The 23,513-nt window shown below is 37.6% G+C and overlaps 2 protein-coding genes across 3 annotated transcripts in view; both read right to left on the bottom strand.

Moving 5' to 3' along the window:
- Positions 1-32: 32 nt before the first annotated feature.
- Positions 33-6,071, bottom strand: tomm40 (translocase of outer mitochondrial membrane 40 homolog (yeast)). 2 transcript variants are annotated; one of them, XM_024267676.2, is made up of 9 exons: positions 5,941-6,071; positions 5,112-5,331; positions 4,830-4,990; positions 3,815-3,916; positions 3,604-3,709; positions 1,926-2,048; positions 1,617-1,693; positions 738-840; positions 33-654 (listed from the first exon to the last, which is right to left on the bottom strand). In XM_024267676.2, the coding sequence occupies exons 2-9, from the start codon at positions 5,326-5,328 to the stop codon at positions 515-517; spliced, it is 1,029 nt and encodes a 342-aa protein (XP_024123444.1). In that variant the 5' UTR covers positions 5,329-5,331; positions 5,941-6,071; the 3' UTR covers positions 33-514. The 2 variants fall into 2 exon arrangements, with proteins under 2 accessions (XP_024123444.1, XP_024123445.1); XM_024267677.2 differs by lacking the exon at positions 5,941-6,071 and adding an exon at positions 5,790-5,808 and having other exon boundaries at positions 167-654.
- A 3,382-nt stretch (positions 6,072-9,453) lies between these two features.
- bcl3 (BCL3 transcription coactivator) overlaps positions 9,454-23,513 on the bottom strand; it is a 26,747-nt gene continuing 12,687 nt past the window's right edge. Inside the window, exons 3-9 of the mRNA XM_024267675.2 lie at positions 21,393-21,501; positions 12,919-13,120; positions 12,457-12,545; positions 12,280-12,357; positions 11,868-12,035; positions 10,052-10,139; positions 9,454-9,974 (exon numbers count right to left, since the gene is read on the bottom strand). Coding sequence (XP_024123443.1) covers positions 9,865-9,974; positions 10,052-10,139; positions 11,868-12,035; positions 12,280-12,357; positions 12,457-12,545; positions 12,919-13,120; positions 21,393-21,501 — 844 coding nt within the window. The 3' untranslated portion in view covers positions 9,454-9,864. The remainder of the gene's footprint in view (positions 9,975-10,051; positions 10,140-11,867; positions 12,036-12,279; positions 12,358-12,456; positions 12,546-12,918; positions 13,121-21,392; positions 21,502-23,513) is intronic.

Below are 23,513 nucleotides of genomic sequence, written 5' to 3' on the forward strand. Positions count from 1 at the left end.
CATAGACAAGAAAAAAATGTAAGACCCATTCATCAGAATTTAAGACAATTTAATTCTTTTTAAGGCCTTACCTTAATAAAATTCCATTTAAGACTTTAAGGATCTGGAGACAAAATGATCTGCTCTTTATAAACACTCCATGCTAATGAACAACATGAACACAACATCCAGTTGTAAAAAAATGTCATCACATTTATTTCAATCCTTACATGACAACCATATATTATGTCTCACCACCTACTTTACAACACATGTTCTCATGCGTGACTTGAATCCCTCTGCTATTTATGATCCTAGCCTTCAAAACACCATACAGGAAAGACGTGTGCTACAGTATGTAGGCATGGCTTGGCCAGTTCTGGCTCCTTGGAAAATGTCTCTCTGTTCGGCCCCGTGATCTCAGTTGTAAGAGTCTCTGTATCCGATTCTTAAAACTTAGTCCAGGTTTCCTGTGTGTGTGTCTGCCGATCCGGGCTGCAGCCTGTGAGCCGGATTGGGGCAGCAGGGGGCGTCTCTAGCCAATGGTGACGCCAAACCCACATTGGAACTTGTTCTTGCGGTGGTTGAGGAAAGCGCCAAGGGCCAGCGTGAGGGGGAGCGGCACCAGCTTCTTCTCAAGGGTTGCACCAACCACCCAATTACTGTCAACTGTGCCTACGTAGTGAAAAAAGTTGAAGACGTTTGGTAACCTTTACATTACATGTCACTTGTGCTGCAATCAGAATGCTTTCGTTTACCTTTAAACAACAAGTTGGCTTTGGGGAGATCCAGCTGGTAACCGAAAGATGTCGTAGTGTCCTCCATCCGTGTGCTGGCTTCAAATTCAACCCCAACCTGCAACTGCAAACAAAGAAAACAAGAAATAAATCCTAATGGTGTAAAGATGAATCATTTAGATTATTATGATCCAACCAGATTGATCTGTCTGATTCAAGTTGTTAATCAAATCATACTATTAAATCATACCATTAAAAAAGATGAAATAACTTAATTATATACTATTATGTAAAAAAGTGCAATCACAGCAAGACATGAGATGACAGGAAAAAAATATCAAGCCATCATTACAGTGATATGTGACCATTCAGTGTGGTAAAATGTTCTGATAATGCTTCCTTTGTATTATTTTGATGTGGAAAAAGTATGCCGAACTTTATGAAACTAAAATTTGAATGGACTTGCCGTTAATTCTTGTTTACTTGCTTGTTATGACACATACTACACAGTGTTTTAAAATGAATAGTTAAAACCCTGTTAAGTCCACAATAATGAAACTTTTTTACCAAATGATTTGATGAGTTAAATACGAAAGTTATTGCAGTGAAAAAAACATTCCAAAACAGCACATCTGAATGCTATGTGTATATATATCTTTATATTTTCAAAAACACATGCAGATTTTAAGCTGGAAATTTTGGAATAATAAACACTAGGAAGCTTTAAAATGGAGTTCAGCTTGTTTTTACCTGAAAAAGCCAAATCTTTAGAAATATATTTAGGTGTAAACAGTGTTTATCTGAGGCTCCTTTATGCTTAATGTCCAAAAAAAAAAAAATCTTAGCAAAGAAGGACATTAAACATGTCTGAGCTGCACATAGATGTCAGACATGAAGTACCTGCTCGTTGGCTTTGTGGTAGTATGTAGCATGAGCTCCAGCTCCTCCCAGAGTTAAAGTAGCAACAAAGTTATCACCTAAGGGAAAAAATAAGCTCCTTTCAACATTTCAGACTTTATGAAGGCAACAAAACAGAAGTCTTTGAATTAATTTACACAGAGTAATGACTTACATGTTATTTATCAACATTTATTTACAGGCATCATTTATAAAGATTAAAAACTCCAAAGTCAAGAGTATAAATTCACCTTTTTGATGTTAAACAGTCAAACCAACAACATCACAATTACAATAATTTGTTTATTTTACCTGTGTATCTGCCCAGCAGAGAGGTCACAGTCCCTTCCTCGCCTGGTCTCCTGTGGTACACCAGCTCTCCACCCAGAGCCAGAGCTGGTGTGATTGACTGGAGATAGTGAGCAACTACAATACCTACAGGAAAAATCATGGATAAATCACTTACATTAATACACATTCCCTCAAATCTTTTGCACACAAATCATTTTGTTTTAGCATTTTCATATTCAACTGTCAATTTGTTACGGATGAGTGCAAGTCTGGAATACCAACAAAAACAAACAAAAAACAAGAGTTGCAATCAGATCCACCATCACTGTTTATGAATATGCAACAACTCATGCAGAGCAAAATGGAGAGTGAAGCAGAACCCCAATGCTCTGATTAATAATCGTCTGATGCAAAGGCTTGCTTTGACGTCAAAGAAACAACTTCCTATTCTGATCATGTGTAAGCTAGACCCGCACCAGAATCTATCCAGGATTTTCTAAATGACTTGAGCTATAAAAAAAGTAACCAAGTAAATGAATCTGAGTTTCTTATGAATGTTTACGCCCAAAGAGCAGCACATACAAACCACTTAAAATGGAATTAGAAAACTGCCTAAAATTAACCTTAAAGGAGCAAATGGCAAAAAATGACAAAAAAGTTAAATTAAGGATACATAAAAAAATAATCTTCAATTACATGACAAAAGAAACAGGACACAATGCATTTCTGTTTGAATCTTTTGGACCTTTGACCAATAATTTTTCATAATTCAAGTTATGATTATTTATATTTGGTTCTTCTGTGTCTAGACCTCAGAGTGTGGAAGCATCCACCAGCAAAACTAATAGTAAACCTTTAAATCTACATTCACTCTGAAAGTGTTTTGCATAACACAAGCATCTATCTTCTATGTTAGATCAACGCACAGATGTGATGAGAGGTCTTGAAATGCCTTTTTTTTCAGGACCTCAGCTTTGGCAGTGATTGTGTTGATGATGTGAAAAGCAGCTTTAGTTCAAAACCAGCGTGGAGCAAAAGCTGACTGTGGCCATTTTTGCTCCTCCTGAGCCTTAGGATATTTTCTTGTTTATATAGAAACAATAATATAAACATCCTCTATATTTGTTTGTTTTTTTCCTCATTGGACTATTGCAGGACAGCATGTTGTCAGATTGGGTCACAGAGAGACAGAAGTATCGCTGAAAGTGTCCGTCATTCAGACGCAGCTCCTGCAGTAGATGGTGAACCTCACCGTAATGGGATCTTCTCTGAATGATCTCATGAACCCAAACATGGCGTCATGCATAACAGCGCCTTTGTAGAGTTCCTCAAATGAATCCACACACGCTACTCTTGCAATATCATCCATGTTTCCCACATTCTACCTGCCAAGGTAGTGTTTGACTGTAGCTCCTCCCTCACACAGATTTGTGCCAGGTTTAAGAATACACTTTTGAACAAGCGTTTAACAGAACATTTTAAACAAAGACGGCAGACGCAAACCTGATGAGCAAATCACGCTCGGTGTGAACGCAGCATATCTTTTGACATATGGCCAAGTGGCACAACAAACACAAATGATCTGTCTTACAAACACGATTCAACGTGTCACCTGCTTCAAAGTTAAACAGCTATGAGCTGTTAGTGGTCTGTAGTTACAGAAAAAGCACACAACATGAATTTCAAATGAAATCCATACCAGATCCAACAAGGACATCTGGATTTCCGAGTGTAACAGCACTGGTGAAGTCCTTCCCGCGGTATTCCATGTCACACTGCCAGTTCACAAACTTGTGTTGCTGAGTCTACAAAACAACAACAAAAGACAAACATTACTGACAGTCTAATAACTAAAATTAAGCAAATAAACTCTGAAGGGCTGTTTGTGAAACTTTTACACATTTACATACTTGAATAGCTATCTTGGAGCGTACGGCTTTGGTTAGTTGGTGGATGATCTGAGCGTTCAGGCTGCCAGTGTTGTCCATGTCTCCAACTAAAACTGGAAATAACTACAAGAAAGACACAGTTTGCACATTTTAAGTTCAAAAAATTTTAGTAAAGGTTAGAATTGGAGAAACAGTAAAAAAAAACTTTAAACTTCACAACTTTGTGGATATATTTGTAGTGTATTGTGTGCTTGGAAATACTTTTATTTAAAGGTTTGAACCATCTTACTAAGGTAGTTTAAAAAGTAAATAAAAAGCTCAGTTCAACTTTTTTTTAATTAAAATGTGGTTAGGTAAAATAACAAAAAAAGGCCCTTACATTTTAAGCCCGACTGATAAAAAGTGTACTTTTAAAATGCTTTTGTGGCATTTCTGACGATGGAGGACATGCATAAAGAAAACTAAACTCAACCCATAAAGACCCAGACTCATTTTTCCTTAAAAATAAAATTATGTGGAAAAAAAACATAAACCAAGTTGAGTACAGAAAACATTCCAGATATTTTTCTGTAACACTGATGTCACTGTGGGTTCTTATAGGTTAAGATTGCATCTCTGTGTATTTATTTACTAAATATTTGCAAACCAGGACAGAATGAAGAAATGCAGTTTGAAAAAAAATCATATTTGCTACATAAAAGTTACGCTCAGTTTCATTCTGATGCATCCACTTGTAGACGACTAGATCCATCCACTTACATCTTCGTTTTTCTTCGTCTGAGCTGGCATGTGACTTAAAACGCTGGATAACTCCAATATTGCTCACCATTTTTTGTTGCACTCTTAGGTAATATTAGGTTGGTGATTTGAAGGGGTTAAGCTAGTGGGTCAGCTTGTAAACAGAGAGCTCTCAGCAACAGGGAGAGGATGAAGAGCAGGGTTGCTCCATGCAAACAATCCAACCCACAACTCAAAAGTACATTTCTAATCAACTTCAGATTTAAACAAGAAGTCACAGTAACACTGAGGTACTTACCTCAGCAGGTCCTGTCTGTTTGTTGCCAACGTAGGTCGAGCCAAATCGATAACCGGAGTCACCCAGGGTGCTGAGGGTCACAGTGTGGCTAACCTGAAAGTGGTTGCTAAGGCCTTTGTTTACCACTAAGCGCACCCCTTCCATCTGCAGGGGGAAAACCTCTACAAGACAGACAAAAAAAAAGGAGTCATTATCCTCAACAACAGGTGTCAACACTGATGAAGATTAAACAACACAATTTTCCTGAAAATGATATCAACATTTCAAAGCTGCTCGTCTCACCTTTACATTTGCGGTGGCACTCCTCATACGTGCCGGGGTTTGGAAGGGACGACTCCGCGTCTGCTGCCTCCTGTCCAGATTCAGCCGAGGGAGGAATGGAGGACACGGGGGGCATGGTGAACCCAGGAGGGACTGACACCAGCCCTGGAACCCCCTGACCACCAGCAGCTGCAGCTGGGGTCGGACTGGGGGAGGCGGCAGCCAATACACTCCCCATACTCTGAAAATATGACAGAAAAAAAAAAAAAAAAGACAACAAATTCATTATTTTGATAACTCAATAGTACTATTGACATGAAGTACTACTGTTAATGTGTACATTGTCCCAATGTTAACAATTAATAATAAACATAGTTTATTTAGCCAATTATTACTTAGCATATCAATTCAGTTTTTATTAATTTAGGTAGAAAATATTGATAAACTTCCCCAAACTTGATAAGCTACTCAGTGTTACTGTCCTAGCAAAGATGGTACAGCAGGTTAACTGTAGCCCAGGCCCAGTAATTCATCCTCGACACGACTAAATTGTTGAATTAAGGTATAAAGAAAAAATGTCAAAAATTACACTGCAGCTTAAGCGGAAGAAATGATACTAAATCAAGCAAACATACTGCAAAAAATGTTCATTAATGGCAATTTTTGGTATTAAGGAGCAATGCTAGGGTGAGTGTGTACCTAGCTAGCTAGCTAGGTAGCCATGTGGAGGCAACCACGAGACCAAATTAAGAAAAACACGGAAGTTCAACACTCGCCGTGCTAGCGGGACATAGTCTGTAAGATTCATTTTTATCATTTCACTCTAAAAAACAGCAGGTAGGGTACTCACGCGGACGGTTAAGGGTCTAGGGGTAGTTGCACACCGGCAAAGTTCACGACAAACGTCCGCGACCGGAGTTCACAAGCGCCTGCCCACTTCCCCCAAACTCGAGCGATGATTGGTCAGCGTAGATCCAATGTCGACTCCTATTGGTCAAGAAACAGCGAGGACAGGAAAATCCTGGTGACGTAGGGCGAGATTGATTCGCTGAACATCGGGATCTTTCATGCTTGTTCTGAATGACACTCCAAGGGTACGCCTAAATCTGGGGTTGCAGGTAAAGAGGGCCTTGAATAATCAACCAGAGGGCGTGACAAATAAATGTGGGAAACATTTATAAAATCAAGATCTTTATTTGCATTTTTAATTGCAAATAAAAAGGTATGAATCACAGGTACAATGTGATTGATTGTAATATATATAATTATTAGTTTTATCATATACTAAATGTATGTTTAGAACAACTTACAAAATGATTTGTTGAAAAGACATGTTTAATTCCGTTAAGAGCATTGAAATAAACAAAAAATATCTGTACATATTTTTCTAAATCCAGTTTTATGGCATTTGGTTGCTTGTGAATCCAGTTTTTATGGTTTTCCCTGAACCAAAAAGTCAGTTTTCGTAAAATGACAGTTTTAGAATAAATTAACAATTTATTTAAAAAAAGGGTGATTATATCAGAGTAAACAGATTAAGAGGTGGAATGATGAGGTTGTTTGACATTGTTGCATGGGCAAATTCTTTTGAAACAAAACGTTGCGAGTCATCAAGAAGTCACATTTTGCAAAAAATAATGACTCAGGATTATAGATTTATACTTTATTTGATTTATCTTTAAAACAAAGTTTCCTTTTGGTGCACAAAAATGTCTCATTTAGTGGTTCTGCCCATTCTATTTCTAAAATCATGCAGCGTTTTGCACAGTTTTAATACTTTTTACATGAAAATATAAAAATAATATTTTACTATAAATAAGATTTCATTTATTTTTACCAAAAGCTTTATCGTCTGAGTGCACTGAGCAAATCTGCACAGTGCAGTTAAAAAAATGCTGCAACTTTTCAACAGATGTACTACACGCTATTCTTTCTTTTACCACCAGGGGGCAGTGTTTCACTAAAACTCACCTCTGAATTAAACCTGCAACATCCACATTTACTGTCAGGGCTCAAAAATATCCTGTTTGATGTGCAATCACTAATTTGTGTATACACATAAAGCACTTACAATTTAATGTATTTTGAGCATAAATAAAGAGAACTGAAAAATTAAATTAAAAAGTTTAAATTTAAAAAAAGCATGAGGTTATGATAGTACAAGTTCCTGTTTTGGATCGCTTGTAATGGAATAAAATGCAAATATTTGCATTTTTTCTGGTAAAAAAAAACAAAAGCAATTACTGGATACAATTATAGAAGAACCGTAATGTGGAGTACATCAGCAATTATTTTAAGTGCTAAGAAGGCCAGCAGGGACATTTGATGATGTATTGTAAACAGAATTTGATCAAAAATAGTTAAGTTACAGAAAAAAAAAAGTTTTTTCCAAGTAAAGAAAAACAATATTTAAGTTGTACCAGTTTGACTTTATAGCATAAACATAACATATCCCTATTTTCTTTTATTTGTATATGTAGCAAATTAGAAACTCTTTTAAAACTCAACATGTTTTATTGCTATAATATTCTCGACATTTTACAAATTAGATTCAAGCTTTCTTTTGAAGTCTGCAAAAGAAAAGGTCCGTAGAACATCTAGGAAGTCACTTAAATACAATACATGTATGGTTTTATGAGGCAACGAACTTGAAATCATTTTTATTTATGTATGTGTAAACTTCAGCACATTAATAGAACCGTTAGTATTTTGAGCTGGGGTCTTGTCTCATCGGCTGTGAGTTGTTGCTACCAGAAGTTTTGCCACCCTAAGCAACTTCGTAAGCCACAAGAATGCACTCTGATGTCGTACCTGAATACCCCAGAGCTGAAACCTTTACAAGCTCTGACTCAATTTGTTATTTCAGTTTGTTTTAAGTTTAAAATTCTGATTTTACTTAGCAAACTCCTTAAATATGGCATTAGAGGGTCATCTCTTCAATGGGTGACAAGCTACCTAAAAAAATAGACAAAAATATGTACAAATAAATAACACAACATCAAATTGTCCTGGTTTAAAATGTGGGGTACCCCAGGGGTCAGTTCTCGGACCAAAGCTGTTCAATCTTTATTTGAGCGACATTGTTAATGTGTCCAATATGTTAAAATGTGTCCTATTTGCTGATGACACAACCCTTTACTACGTAAGTGAGAATTTAGAGCAAATGAAAGAAATAATCAGAGCAGAGTTGGAACTAATGAAAAAATGAAAAAAAAAAACACAATTTATGGTATTCAGCAACAGGAAGATAGATCAGAAAATGTCATTTCAAATAGATGGTAATAATATTGACAGATGAAAGTTTCACTTGGAGATCTCATATTATTAATATTAAATCTAAGTTGGCAAAAACAATTGCTGTTCTTTACAGAGTAAAATCATTGTTGGACAGTAAACCACTCTATTTGTTATATAACTCACTGACTGTTCCACATATGAATTATTGCACTGAAATTTGGGAAAATCCATGTGAGAAATATGTAAATTCAATTTTCGTTCTACAGAAAAAAGCAGTGAGAATAATTTCTGTAACTACATGGTTCTAATTCAATATTCAGCAAATGAAAAATATAAAAATGTAATGACCTAGTTAGACTTAATATCTTAAAGTTAATGTATAAAGCTAATCAAAGTTGTTTGCCACATAAGATTGAAAATATGTTCACAAAGAGAAATAGTAAATATAACTTAAAAGGTTATGAAGTTTTCTCCTTGACAAAATTCAGAACGAAAGTCAAAGAAAGGGTTCGAATGTGGAACGATCTTAAATGACCAATCAAAGAAACATTCAAAAAACTAGATAAAAGATAAAAACTAGAAAAATACAATTAATAGCCTAGTTTGTTACAAGGTTAAAGTGAAAAAAATAGTGAAATTGAAGATAAAAACTTCCCTGTCTTGATGTTTACTTTATTTATGTTTACACCTTATATACCATATGCCCATTCTTATAATAATGTGTAGTTGGTTGTACCTTTACTTTGCTTTTTTCACATGTATTGCATATAAAGGGGGCAGAAAAATACATTTTCTTCATACTGCTCCCTTTCATTTCCTCAGCAAACGATGCCTTGTGTTGTTTTAATGTATTAGGTCTATGTTTTGCCTGTGGAAATGAATAAATGACAATTCAAGTTGCATAGTTTAACTTGCTTCATATTTCTTCATCTTATACTCCTTGCATTCACAATTAAAACGATGCACGAGTGACCGGGTGTTTCAGTGGCGTATTTCTTCACAATTTTGGCTCCAATTGAACACATTTTAAAAATAGAATTTTAGTGTCAAGCCCAGGAAAACCCTGTCTTTAGTAGGAAACATTTCTCTGTTAAGTCCTGGCTTGACCTTAAAGCAGAAGGTCAAATACATTTTGCATTTTTATTGACAAGCAGCACATATTACAAAACACACACACATACATGTAGAAGAAGACAAGACATTTGTATATTTTGTTACTGTTCAGGTGTAAAGGAAGTTTTTCTTCTTATAACAATAAAAGAAGTCAGTAATTCGACTCTTCATGTTCTAGTGGCAAAACAGAGAAATATTTATGTCCACAGTTCCATGAAGATCACATGAATTGAAATAAGAGAGCTGTGGCGATGACTGTGTTTAGTCGTGAACTTCAGTTCAGTCAGATTCCATCAGGAATTTTGTAGTTTCAACATCACCGAGTTTGAATTTGACCCTGAAAGTCCAGAGCACTGGTATCTGAAAGTCTCTTTGATGCTTTCTTGTTTGGAGGTAGTTGCAAATTCCACTGGTTGGTAATGTGTTAATAAAAGGAAAACTGTGAAGATGAAGTCCTTGGAGAGTGGTTTGGATGAAAGCTGTGGGGCGTTGTTGAGGGTGAGGATCCGCGGCTGTGGTTGGAAGATGGTGATCCTAAAAAGGTTAAAAAAAAAACATAAATAAACAAAAAAACATAATTTCTATTGGCTATGTATTTTTTATATTCCTACCATTTTCCATGCAGGTGCTCCCATGTGTTAATACTGACATGCAGTCTCTGATCTGTTTGGTCCCTCTCCCCCGTAACACATCTATGATCTGCAGATTTGCAAACGATGAACAATAGTTACACAAGTGAATTTCACAGCAGTGATTTATCATCTACTTTATCTACAGGGTGTGTTCTTCTCAGGGGCTGAACTCAAGATTTATTAGAAAAAAGGTGGAGTTCAGCATGAACAATAAACTAAGTTGTAAAAGCAAAAAGAACAGGGCAAAAAAAACATGACAGAAAATCCAAAACTATTAAACTATCTTGTATGTTAGTAAATGAGGAGAAAGTGTTCTTAAAACCCCCCAAAGAACCCACACAAGCCTGAGGAGATATAAACTCCACCAATCGCGCTACCTCTGAAACAAACAACTTTTCTCTCAGTTATCAAATAATTGAAAACATTCTCTTTTGGATATTACTTTTGTTTTCCAAAATAATTTTCAGGTAACTGGAAAAGTATGAGACATCACTGATTGGATGATGGTTGTCCATTGTTTCAATAGAAAGTAATTTGGCACAAAGCCATAGTGGATATGCTCCGAAATAATCATAAAACTTTTATTAGTATCCAGACACTGAAAAAAATGTAAACATCAAAAATCAACCGTCATCCTCCAATCAGCAATGTCCCATAGTACCAACCTCTTCTATTGTGTTTCATTTTTTAACTTTAAATTTAGATTACCAAAAATTTCCTTTTTATTTCAATTCATTTTTTGGAATTTGTTTATAGAATTTCATTTTAATTCCTTAAATGTAATGTCTTTATTTTTGTTGTTTTACTTTTTAATTATCATTGTGATCTTTAAAAGTTTTTTTTGCACTAGTGATGTGTTGATGAATACTTTGTACATTGTTTAATAAATAATTATATATATATATATATACATAAAAGCACAATTTTTTAAAATCCACACCAACATTTTGTGTCTTTCATAGGGAACTACATTTTTTTTCTTATGTGTTAACCATGTTAAAACCAAAACTGCTGTGAAACTTTACATTGAATCTAAAAGTATTGGACTTTTAGAAAAGCTATAGCAGGCAACCTTGTACCCGCGGGCACCAGGGCGCCCCCAAGGACCACACAAGGTGCCCGCAGGGCCGGAGGAAATGTAAGTGATCATCTGAAAATGTAACAATTACTGAGATCAATTTAGTGCTAAATATTGATATTTGTTTCCTAGCTTGTTGTCATTGTTGACAAATATAATGAGAAATCAGTGTCTTTACAAAGAGGAGTATCATTATTCATTATTAATAATTTATAACCAACTATAACTAAACAAATTTGTATTTTTCAAACTGGTAGCCCTTCGTATGACTAATTTCGAAAGGTTGGTGACCCCTGATCTATAGCTTCTTTTTATTTTAATATTGTTGTTGTTTTCTCATTTTTTAATCTTATTATTCTATCTACCTTGTGTCTCTGTTGTTAGGACTTGCCTATTATTGTGTTTTCCTTGAAATTGTTAACAAAGACTTTAAAAAGTAGTGATTTATTGATATTATTTGTACTTCAGGGCCACCGTAGTAAATGGTGCATCGTCCACATTTGTCCACTAGAGGGGAAGATGCACACATCTTTGAGCCTCTTGTTCTTCTTCTCTTTCAAGTTTGAGCAGCTAAATCAAATAAATATCAAGTTTTGTTTTTATGATTAAGACAGGATTTTTAAAGTATTCACAGTATATAGAAAGTACTTTTAAATAGAAACAAAACATACAACTATGGATAAAGCCCATAATACATTGTTGTTTTACTGCTCTTACTTTTTTGTTCTTGGCCACCATGACAGGTGTGTCATTGTGGTAATTCTTCAGGCTGCTGTCAGCTCCGCTTTTAAGCAGCACCCGCACGATGTCTACCTGACCTCGGCCACAGGCCACATGCAGGGCAGTGTTCCCGCTGTACGACTGTCTGTTGACGTCACATCGATTCTGTGGCCATAAAAAAAAAAAAAAAGATTTTTTTTTTATTCACACAGAAAAACCAAAGTAGAAGTGGTTGGGTTTTAAAAGAGACAACTCATTGAATGGAGAACACTTTTGTTCATAGTGGCCACACAGTGATTTTAAAAAAGAGGACATTTTGGAAAATTTTCTTTGAAGTTTGGACAGAGAACCAGCCTTATTAAACAGAGCTGAGTCACAGCCCTTCTCCCTGCCCACACAATCTCATTACCTCAATGAGGAAGTGAACCATGCCTGCGTTATTGCTCTCCACAGCATGCACAAGAGGACTCTGGCCACTCTTGATGTCCTGATTTGGAGGGGAAAAAATGAATTTCTAAGAATTAAGAACTTCAAACTTTGCAACACTCTAAAAACCACTGTGGAGTCTGCACAAACAAGGACTCACCATAGCATTGATGTCAGCTCCAGCATCCAGCAGCATTTTAGCCAAATCCTGATGGCCTTGCTGCACAGCCATGTGCAGGGGGGTTAAACCTGTAAGCACAAAGTAAAGCCTGAGTCCAAACAACAGAACATGACAGATTCTAATCATGCATTCACTGTAGACTGTTTTTCTGTCAGGCTGACACTCATCCTGCACATTCTGATGAGAGCTTTTACACAAATGTTGCCTCCTGTTCTGCATAGCTTTTTGCCAGTGTCACAAAGGGACACCAAAACAGAGGAAGGAAATGTTTTCATCCCACCCACACAACCTCAAGACTCTAACCTCTACCTGAACTTACCGGTAGGTCGAAAAACTATTCCCTGACAGTTTCATGATAATGTAACAAAAAGACAGAAAGAAAGAAGTAAGGGAATGGAAAATAACCCCTTACAGTCATTTAGTATATTTGACAAAACTTACCCTCAAAGTTTCTAACCTCCAGGCACGGGGAGGATGAAGCTCGAGACAGCAGTGCAGACAGACAGTCACGCTGGTCATATTCACAGCAGAGATGGAGCGCTGTTTGGCCGTGGCGGTCCAACGCGGCGGGATCGGCTCCTGATCCCAGCAGAGCATCTACTATGTTAGGCTGCTTTGTTATGACTGCAAGATGAAGAGGAGTCTGCAGGGAGACAACAGCAAAATCTGTGGTTAGGGCTGGAATTCAAAAGAATAGAAAACCATTTTGTAAATGCAAAAAAAATATGAAACTGAATTTTTTGGTGTGACGAATAACTTTCTTAAAAAAAACTTTACAATTAGGAATTAAAATCCCCCAAAATATTGAGGCCAGGCCCCTCCAGATTCTCCCTACCCCTCCAACTGAAGGGGCATTTGAAGGGAAAGAAGTGTCCAAAATAGGTATTTTAAGGGTAAAGCGACTTTAAGTTCTGTATCCCTCCGCCGGAAGGCCGTGCTGCGTCGCACTGTGCTGCGGAGGAGGAGTGCTTTTTTCATGTGGGTGCGCTCTGAAGCACAGAAGTTTACATTTAAATATGAGTAATCACTTGTTGTTTTTGCATGATCTTTTCAAAGTTATAAAACCAATGTTATGTATTTCCAAGCGCTAGCAGCTCCATGCTAACATAGCTGACCAACGACTATTAATGACATCATCGAGTGGGAGTAATATCCGAATTAAAGTCACTGGCTATGTCCAAATTCTCCATTTAGTGCTGTCCGAATCTACAATTCCAAAAATTGACTGCCCAAGAAATTTCCCAGAAGTCATTGCCAAAAGCTAGCGTGCATTGATCCTCATAATATTAGTGAATATAGACCACAATACATTGCGGTCAAACAGTTTTTGCAAAAAAAAGTGTTTCAATGAAATTTTTTTTCATAAACCATCCAGGTTTTCATCTTCAGGCGTCATAAAATGTTGATTAAATTTTCAATTTGGGAAATCAGTGACGTCATATCCAGGGTTTAAAAAGAGAAAGAAAAGTAGTTAGCATGGTATCTGAATTGCTTTTAAAATCCAGGACACTAGATAGTCCAGCACTTCATAGTTCTTAGGTATTAGGGTGGGAATTCGGACATAGCCACTATTTTTGTATTACTCTCCATTTGGAGGGATTAATATAGGAGTAGGGAGAAGCCGTAGGGATAGAAGAAGAATTTGGAATTGGCCATAATGTCTTTCCATTTAGATACAATTCACTTTCACATACACAATATACAGTTTTCTTAAAGCCTGACATCATATTTTGTAGTTTTGTCCTTGGATGTTTTGTTTTTGGAGAAGTTGCTGTCATTACATTTGTCACTGTTCTACAGCGTTGCAAATATGACTTGCTATAAGTCTCATATATAGCATTAAAAGCTCAATATTTGCTTTGTTTTCTCATTTCTTCAACTTCCATCAACACAACTTTGCAAGCTGGCTTGTGCTTATCGAGTAAAAGGAGCAAACAGAAGAACAAAACCCAACTGAAGTCTAGACTAATGAAAAAACAACAGTGCTGCATTCTTGTAAGTCTTTTCTGGAAGAAAATGCCCCCTTCATCTGGAACCAGTTCAACGGGTCACAGATCAGAGGGGCCATTAAAAAAAGAAAGAGCTGTAGGATACAACTGATCAACTGAACAGACAAGAAAATGTGTTTGACAAGATCATTACTCTTAGCATTCCTACATAGCTTTGAGTTAATTAACCAATGCATCCAAGACATGGGGACTTTCAATTGATTACAATTAAATTTGTAGACAAAAATTGTATGCAATTCTAATCAGGAAGTAAAACTACTTCCTGATTAGAAGGAGGAGCCTGTAATCTCTGCAAAGTCAGAAGATTTCATTTTGAAAGTTTGTTAAAATAAATTCTGGTGAGCAGGATCACTCTGAATTTAAAAGTTATATCTGTTCAGGGTCACCATGAAAAAGTGGACATGTGAACAAGCCTCTGATTTGAATTATGTACACTATGTACAGTTCAGTTCAAACGTGGAAGTGCCCTGACGCAGCTTTTTCAGATGCTATTTGAGTTATAAAAAACAATTCAATCAGGAACAGACTCTGTCTCCAAGTTTCACTTTTGCTATTTTAGTGACTGGAATATAAATGTGTGATTGCGTGTGTGCACATTGAGGGTTTGTTCCAGTAAAAAGAGTAAAAAAAAAGCCCTCAAGCAGCGGGAGAACAAACTTGTGGAATTTTTTCATTGTGTCAGTCCAAGCATCCCTCCATTCACTTTCCTAGCACTCTGAGTCACATTTTTGTGTACTTAAACAACTAGAGGATATTAACTTATGTGAATGTTTTTAGGGTTAAATAACATTGTGCAAAAGCGGCCATTCCACTGTCTTATTTCTGGGAAATAAAGAGAGTCAAAGCAAAAATACTCATCTAATCCAACTAATGATTCAACGCTTTGAAGATTCCAATGTTGGCCTTAAGATGGTTTAGGTTATTTTGTCAGCATTTTATCCAGATTTAAGCATCATTTTCATTAAATTTCTCCAGATGCAGCTGAGAGTTGCAGTATTTTGTGAACATAGCAGCATTCTCTGACATCTGTATTAAAAGACATCAAAGTTAGCTGATATTTGCTTCTATTGAAAAGTCATCCTATCAGAGAAACAGTAACTCTAAGCTGTGGCATTTGGATGTTACACACATCAAAGTGCATTTGTTTTTGGACGCACAAAATGTAAATGTTTTGTTGAGAGCAGTTTCAGGGAATATGCATGCAGAGTTACTGGGAAACGTAACAGGAAGCATTGTGGGTGGAGCTTTTACCATACAGAATCTAGTGATGCAACTTCCACACATCATCATTGATGCTACTTTGGGTCTCCTGGGACACCCAGACGATCCAGCTGGGGATTGATCTGATCCCAGCTTGTGTCCAGATTGTGCTACCCACCCACGGTTCCCCCCCCTCCTAATCCACAGCCACTATGAGGCTACGTCTGCCGCCTCAGTGACTTCCTTAATGGCCCTTTGCATGCTAGTCCCAGTGATGCCCAGCATGTTGTATGCCCTGCAAAGCAACCATTGACATATAAACCATTGGACAGCTTGACCCCACACCCCTGGCGCTCCAAATAGGGAGTACCTGCTGGCTCCAAGAAGTCAAAATCCCATAGACTTCTATTGAGAAAAAGACAGTTATTACTGTAATAAGTCATTCTATTTACCAGAATAACCATTCTTGCTCTGATACATTTTTCTTAACATCCAATTTTTTTCATGATATTATTTTTCTTTATTGCAAGCTATAAACTAACCAGTCGGATACCTCAGTAAAAGTAAAATGTGGTGCCCGCTGGCCCCACCTTGAATGTTTGATCGGTAGATTCTCCCAAGCTGCTTTTAGTGGAAGGGATGTGGGCTTTGTGCAAACTTACCCATGATTGGTGACAGTAGTTGCCCTATAGGAGGGACACAGAGTGACCCATCACTGCCGACTGGCTCCAAATGGTAGTGACGATTAGGCCTTTTTTTATGGGTGATGCCACAACCAACTTCGTTCTATTTTATTTATGGTCTATTAAAGCGACTCACATATAAACCCCTTGCATCCCAACTCAATGGGTTCGCAACTTACTCGCCAACTGTTGTTCCAACACTCCTCTAATAAATCGGAATAGTTTGCCCTCTTCCTCTCATTTCTCTCTTCGATCAGTCTGAGCAATCTGCTTGAAAGCATCTGAGATGAGCAGCATATATGGCATTGAGGTGATAGTGGCGATGGTTCTTGGATATTTCAGTTTCTTTCCAATGTCAACTATTAATTTCCAGTCTTGTGTTATACTCCAACAGATTTGAGTGTAATCAGCTTTGTTAAGAAAAAAAAACTAACGAAAAAAAATGTGTTTTACAAATTCGGACTTCGAAATCTGTTTAAAAAAGAGACCTATAATAACATTTCATTGTGAAGTTAGTGTGTTTGCTTGTTCTCTTATTCTAATCCAACTTCCTGGAACACAGTAGATTTTTGCACAAGTTTTACAAGAAGTTCTTGTAGGAATAAGCTGCCATGGTACTTTTTTATGACTCACTAAAAAAAAAAAAAAATCTATCACTATAGTAAATCACCAAAATAAGAGTGTACAGGGTTATAGGAGGTCAGCTGAGGATTTATTGGAATAATCAACAAACAGGAAGCAGGGTACGCACTGGACAGTTCACCAGTACATCACGTTAAATCTATCCTGACTGAAATCCAGCTGATGAAAAAAAAGAAAGACCAAACTGAAGCCTGTGCTCCAACTTGAACCAATGCCTCAAGCTGTCAGGTGACAGAGAAAACCACCACAATGTGGTGTTGTTACAAGCACTGAGTGTTAGATAACCCTGTCAGATGACTGTGGAAAGTTTGCAAAAGTAACCAACCTAATGATCTAAATCCTTCATAGACACTGTTTTTTGCTTCTCCCGTCTGACAATTAAAACGGGAAATTTTAACGCTTATCAGCAGGAAATTCCATACAAAAGAAAGTATTTTTTTACTTCTGCATCACACACCATAGAAGTAGAGGAGCCAATTTTAAACTTAGTTGGACGTCTGACATATATCTTATATTGATGAAAAATAATGAGATTTCACCCATTACAATGCTTGCCTCATCCAAACCCTTCACTATGTCCATAAAATCCTCAGAGCCAAGGACACTTCCCAGATAAACCCTGCCTTGTCCTTCAAAACAAACACCTCAGGATTGGCAAACTCACCCTCGAGCTTCCTGTAAAAGGATTTCAGAATGACTTGACAAAAAAAGACAACAAAGATAAGAGGAAGGGAGTGAAGGGGGAGTTGGGCTGGTTAGACTGTGGAATGAGGAAAAAGCGGAAGGGGCGGGAGGCAGTGCAGGGGAAAGACAGTATGAGGAGGGAAAATCCCTACTCTTTTCCCTGTCCTCATGCGCTTGCATTCCTGAGAAATGAGCCGATCAACATGAATGAGTTAAAAAAAAAAAAAAAAAAAAAAAAATGGGAAGAGAAAAGGTGTGAAAAACAGCCAAAAAGCTTAAGGCAGTGTCAGACACACTGCAAGAGAGAACATAAAGAGTCTGCAGCGGGCTGAAAACCAGTTCTGTAGTGCAAATAAAAATCAACTGTGAGCTCTTACTTGTTTGCACACATCATGGCAGCATTAATTATTTCACACATTTGGCTGCTGAACTACTGTAAGATATTTGCAGTAAGTGATGTGAAAAAAAAAAGAAAAAAAAAAGATGTCAGTGAGAGAGTGGCTTCCAGACCAGCACGCGCTGGAAGGGAAAGTCCCTGTAAACTACCCTCTGAACCTCAGCGCAAGGTATGTTGAGAAACCGCCTGAAGCGAGGCAGGCGGGGAGTAGAGGGGGGGGGGGGTCATGTGACTTCTCGGAACATAGATACTAAAGTACACACAAACACACACGGAGACGTTTTCTTTGTGCACACAACTGCACACAGAGACAATAAAAGAGATCAAAAAAAAAAAAAAAAACACAACTATTGAACAGTGACACACTCTGTGTGTGGCAACGTTTGCACAACGCCGCCTGAATTTCATTGCACATGATTGAGTGTTTGAGTGTAGGTGGCCCTGAGGGATTCAGTCACGAAACTCCACCGGTGTACTGTAAGTGCCTCCACCAGCAACGCTGTCAGCTGTCACAACAGCAGCAAATGAAACTATTGATTGCCTTTTGCAGGGGTACCATGACCAAAGTGGGAGTATCAAAGAGCAAGGAGGCAAATCACGCACAGGGCCCTGCAGAACTGCTCGGTGACAACACTGATAGTAACACTCTGTCAAAAAGTTGTACCCAATATGAACCACAGAAACTCAGGATCTGTCATCAATGTTGGAAAATACGATAACTTTTGGTTTTTGTGTTGGCCAATACTGGAATTTGTCTTCAAGGTCTGTTTGGTAAGCTCTATGTTTTGAAAATTAAAAAAGTTCCCTTTAGCCTCATTTAGATAAGTGTATTCTTTATTCCTGGTATTCAGTCAAAACCACACAATCTGGTAGGCAAATGATGGTGACGGGACCCGCGTCTGCAAATCTCCCTTTACTGGTTACTGCAAGTGACAAAAAAAATCTGTGTGAATAGACGGTTGGAGCGTGTGCTCTGTGTGCAAACGGTGTGCATAGCTAAGGCAGCATACTACAAAAGCCAGGTTGTCAAACCTGGCTGATAAGGAAAACGAGCCACCAGTGATAATGCCGGCTTAATTTCTGGTAAACGCGTCTGCGGCGGCCTGCATGGTGTGAAAACCAAGTCTTGTGAACAACAACTCTGCAAAGCTCAAGTGTTTTCACTGCAGATAGATTAAAAAAGCAGCTGGTAGAGAGCAGATAAGGAAGGTAATGAGCTTGAGAGAACAGAGGGGGAGCATGTGGAAATGTTGGCATCAGCCAGGGACTTTGGACAACCCTGGATTGGGAAACACTTGAAAGCGAATCCTTGTGCACATTCCAGTATGCACAAGTTTATGTCACATAAGGTTCCTAAATTTGAAAATGAAAAAAAAAAATGTATAGCTTTTTTTCCCTGCAGACAGAATAGTTACGTCAGTGACATTGCTTTGAATCTGATAAATTTATGCCACTCGACACGTTATTTCCTGGCACCTACTAAAGCCAGGCCTGTACAACCCGAGCTTCTGCAATGACAAGAGTGAGATGCATAGACATTAAAAGGAGATATTCCCTGCACCTCAATCATCCATGTTTTGAATTTCACAATCTGGTAAACCCTTCATATAGAGGCTGAAAAATCCCTGGTTAAAGGGAACCTGGTTGCTAGAAAACCATTAACACTAAAAAAACAGAACATGGGAAAGAACACAGTCCTTCCCAAAATGCAAAATGTTTTAGGCTATGGCAACCACACGTGGAGAAACCAGGAAGGGTGAATTCCACCGCATGGACCTCAACTGTCGTGACTGTTAAGAGTGTGAGATAACACAGAAAGCTGCAAAAAAGAAACCAACGCTCTTCATGTTTTTGTAACCTTACTATCAGCATTATTACATAGGAAGGGAGAGAAGGGTTTGTGTTTGTTAACATACTGTTGTAGAATTTTTCTCATGATGGACACACAGAAAACTAAGATTAAAATTACATTTCTAAGTAAAAAAACTAAAGTAGTTGTTGCATACAAACTACAATGTGCGAACCACAAATTTTCTGCTTTGCTCCATTCCGATCTATCCACTTCTAGAGAAATAAATCAATTTTTGTTTTCATTTTTCTCGTCCGAGCTGGTATCAGGCTCCAAACTCTACGGCTAGCTCCAATATTGCTAGCCATTTTTGTTGTGTCCGTAATGTCATGTTGGAGTTGTAAGGGGCTGTAAGCTAGCTGCAGAGAGTTTAAACAGATGGATGATGGGAAATGGGGGCAGGATAATGCCACACAAATAGTTTCACCCATGACTCATTTCCAATGAATTGCTGCCGCTCTGCAGAAACTATGTCCTAGAAAACAAACAACACAGGTTTTCTGATTTTTGGCAAAAAACCATAATGAAAAGACCTCTGGGAATGCTTCAACCATAGATCAAAAGAAAACCAGAGTGAGACTTTAGACACAGTTTTCCTCTTGCTTCATAATCTACTCAGCTTCTACTCAGATTTTTTTTTAATAATAGAACAGTAGAGAAACATACCTTTCTATTTTAAAACATAAAAAGACCATTTAATTATTAAAATCAAGTGTTCCTCATACACGTTTAAAGTTCAACTATTTCCTGGGATAAAAAAAGGATCTAGTCTTACCTTACCTTACAGATGTGCACAAAAAAGTAACTTTCTGATTTTTATCATTTGAGGATTGAAGAAAGCGGGGTTGCATGGTGGTGTAGTGGTTCTTGTCTTACAGCACAAAGACTATATAAATATATCTGCATATATATTTTGCTCTACGCATTCTCATTCTCAAGTTGTCACATACTGAATCATGGTTAAGGACCCCTCCACGTCCCTTTTTGAAGTTTTAGGTATTCTTAACTGGTCGTTTTTAGTTGTGCTGGCTGTTCTTATTAAATCAGAAATCAGGGTTGTTTTGTCTGACACTATACCAGACGCGGACTGAACCTCGGGACGCGGCCGGTACCCTAACCCGGTACTGTGTCTGGAATCACGTCTGAAACTACGTCTAGAACCAATACTGTTAGGGTACAACTGTGGTCCATGTACCAGTACTGAACCAGTACTGGTTGACTGACAGTGAGGACACCAGGGACATCCAAAACGTCAAGGGGTCCTTGACCATGCAACAATATGTGCTGACTAATATATATATATATATGTATTTTATTTATTAATTTTTTTCAGTTTGAAGTTGCGCTGAATCCATTAGTAATTGTTTTAGTTAATATGGCCCCTGGAGCACTTCCGTTCTTTGTGTCTATGGCAGGTGTGTAAAGCAGAAATGTCAACGTTCTTGTTTCACCTGACGAAGATTGTTGTAGATGTCAAGTCCTCTGCGAGCGCACAGCAAAAGTTGGATAAGTTTGCTGACAATGGCGTAGTTTCCCTGCACCACAGCAATGTGGAGAGCTCTGCAGTGAACACAGGACACAAAATGCACAATTAGAACACAAAGCACTTTCATTAAATAATGTTCCAGTCACAAATTTAAAGGTCCACTTCCATAAAAAAACATTTTTTTTCTTTTATTGTAATCCTATGGAAATTTTCTGATGATGGAGGACATATATTACAAAAATTAAGCTAAAAATTGCATTTCTAAAGCCCAATCCGAATTCGCCCTTCTCCCTTCCCCTTCATTTATCCATCCAAATGGAGGGTGATGAAAAAAATAGTGTCCAATATTTTGGACGTGATGATGTCATCAATGAGCAAGACACTGAACTCCACCTTGCCACTGGTGGAAGGTTGGCACCAGTGTTCAGCAGCCGAGCCGCCATCAGTGAGTGAATGGGTGGATGTGACTGTAGTTGCTTTGTATCTTCAAGGAAGGTTGCAAAAAGTACTATACAAGTATATGCCATTTACAAATTTTTGTGATGTAGAAAATCTATCGGGCAAGCCACAAGCTTCCTACTCTGAGCTTTTAGCAACAGGGAGGGGAAAGGGTGCAGGGTTTCTACGCACCAACATTCCAGCCCACAACTAAGAGGCGAATTTCTAATGAACTACTGCTGCTATGTCTGTCCTAGAAAATTACATTTTTTTTAACTTTTTATTTTATCATACTGTAGTTGTAAGGCAACTGGGTATGCTTTTAAAATAGATCAAAAGATGGGTTTGTATGATGTTGGTTGTTGGAAGCTTGCAACCTTTGGCTAGGTTGTAAATAAGAATATGCTTCAAGTCTGTCTTTCATGGGTATTTAAAGGTTTAATAAAATAAATAAGAAGTCATGTTTGTTGGATAAAATAAGTACATTCACAATTTTAGTCTTGAACTAGCCAAAGTTTAGTGGTACAGGTAATCAAACTTGTCACATGTCCCTTACCATTTGACTTAATGGTAAAGAACTTGACAGGGGTTAGAGACAAATTTAAAGGAACCTCAAATATTGTGACCATTCTCACTATATTATAGTCCTGTGGACCCAGTTTGGACCAAACTGTCTGATATATAGCAGGATGTGTAGCATACAACACCAGGTGGGGCGTTTAAGAGGAAAATGAAAGCCTTTACAAAGACATGACCACTGCCATCCGCCTTGTGGACAATTAAGTACCAATCCTTGAGGGTGAGGGTCTGCATCCTACTCCACCAAGCAGCTCTTATTTTCCCATTTTCACCCAGCCTAAGTAACAAATCAAGTCAACTGCCCATTACTATTCAAGTTTCTGTCCACGACGATGTTAAATCTACCTTTTCAATGTGGCTTCCTCCCCGATCAACTGATTTTATTTCTGTTTCTCTTTTCTTCAGATTCCTCCCACATCCTCTTTAGGAACTACTCATTACTAGAATAAATAACTTGCTAAAAAGTGCTTTCTTGCAGAAGTACATTTGCATATCTACATCATGTGACATGTGGAGCTTACTCAAATGTTTTGTGTCAACGGTCCAAACATTTACATTATGTATCATAACTGTGCATTATCTCCTTTATCTTCCCTGTGATACAATTCTTAAAATGTAGCCATAAGTTTAGCCATAAACACAAGAGGAGTATATGCAAATATACCCCTCTTGTGTCCAACGATTCCATAATTGTGATTGTAACATCTGTCTATGACAAGAAGCTCTCATATTCTGTTTGTTCAGGTGCAAGACAAGTTGGAGAAAATAAAAATGTCTTTCTGTATGAAATACAATTTTATTTAAAACATCACTCTGCACAGATTGTGTGCAGACATTGTCCATAACCTTTAAGTAAACATGCAATCTTACAAAATCCACCAAATTAGTCAGAACCCTAGGAAGTCTTACAGATAAGTAACATGTTTTAAAAAATGCTCTCTGGTTGGAGGTTAGTGCATGTGGCTTTGGTGGATGCATTTTTAAGGGTTATTTTTAAACTGTTAATTTAGTTGTTTCAGCAGGCCTGAGTGCATACTGTCTTTATTTTAGTGAGTGTATTTTACAGATC

This window comes from Oryzias melastigma, linkage group LG16 (genome assembly GCF_002922805.2).
Source record: "Oryzias melastigma strain HK-1 linkage group LG16, ASM292280v2, whole genome shotgun sequence".
Classification (NCBI taxonomy): Eukaryota; Metazoa; Chordata; class Actinopteri; order Beloniformes; family Adrianichthyidae; genus Oryzias; species Oryzias melastigma.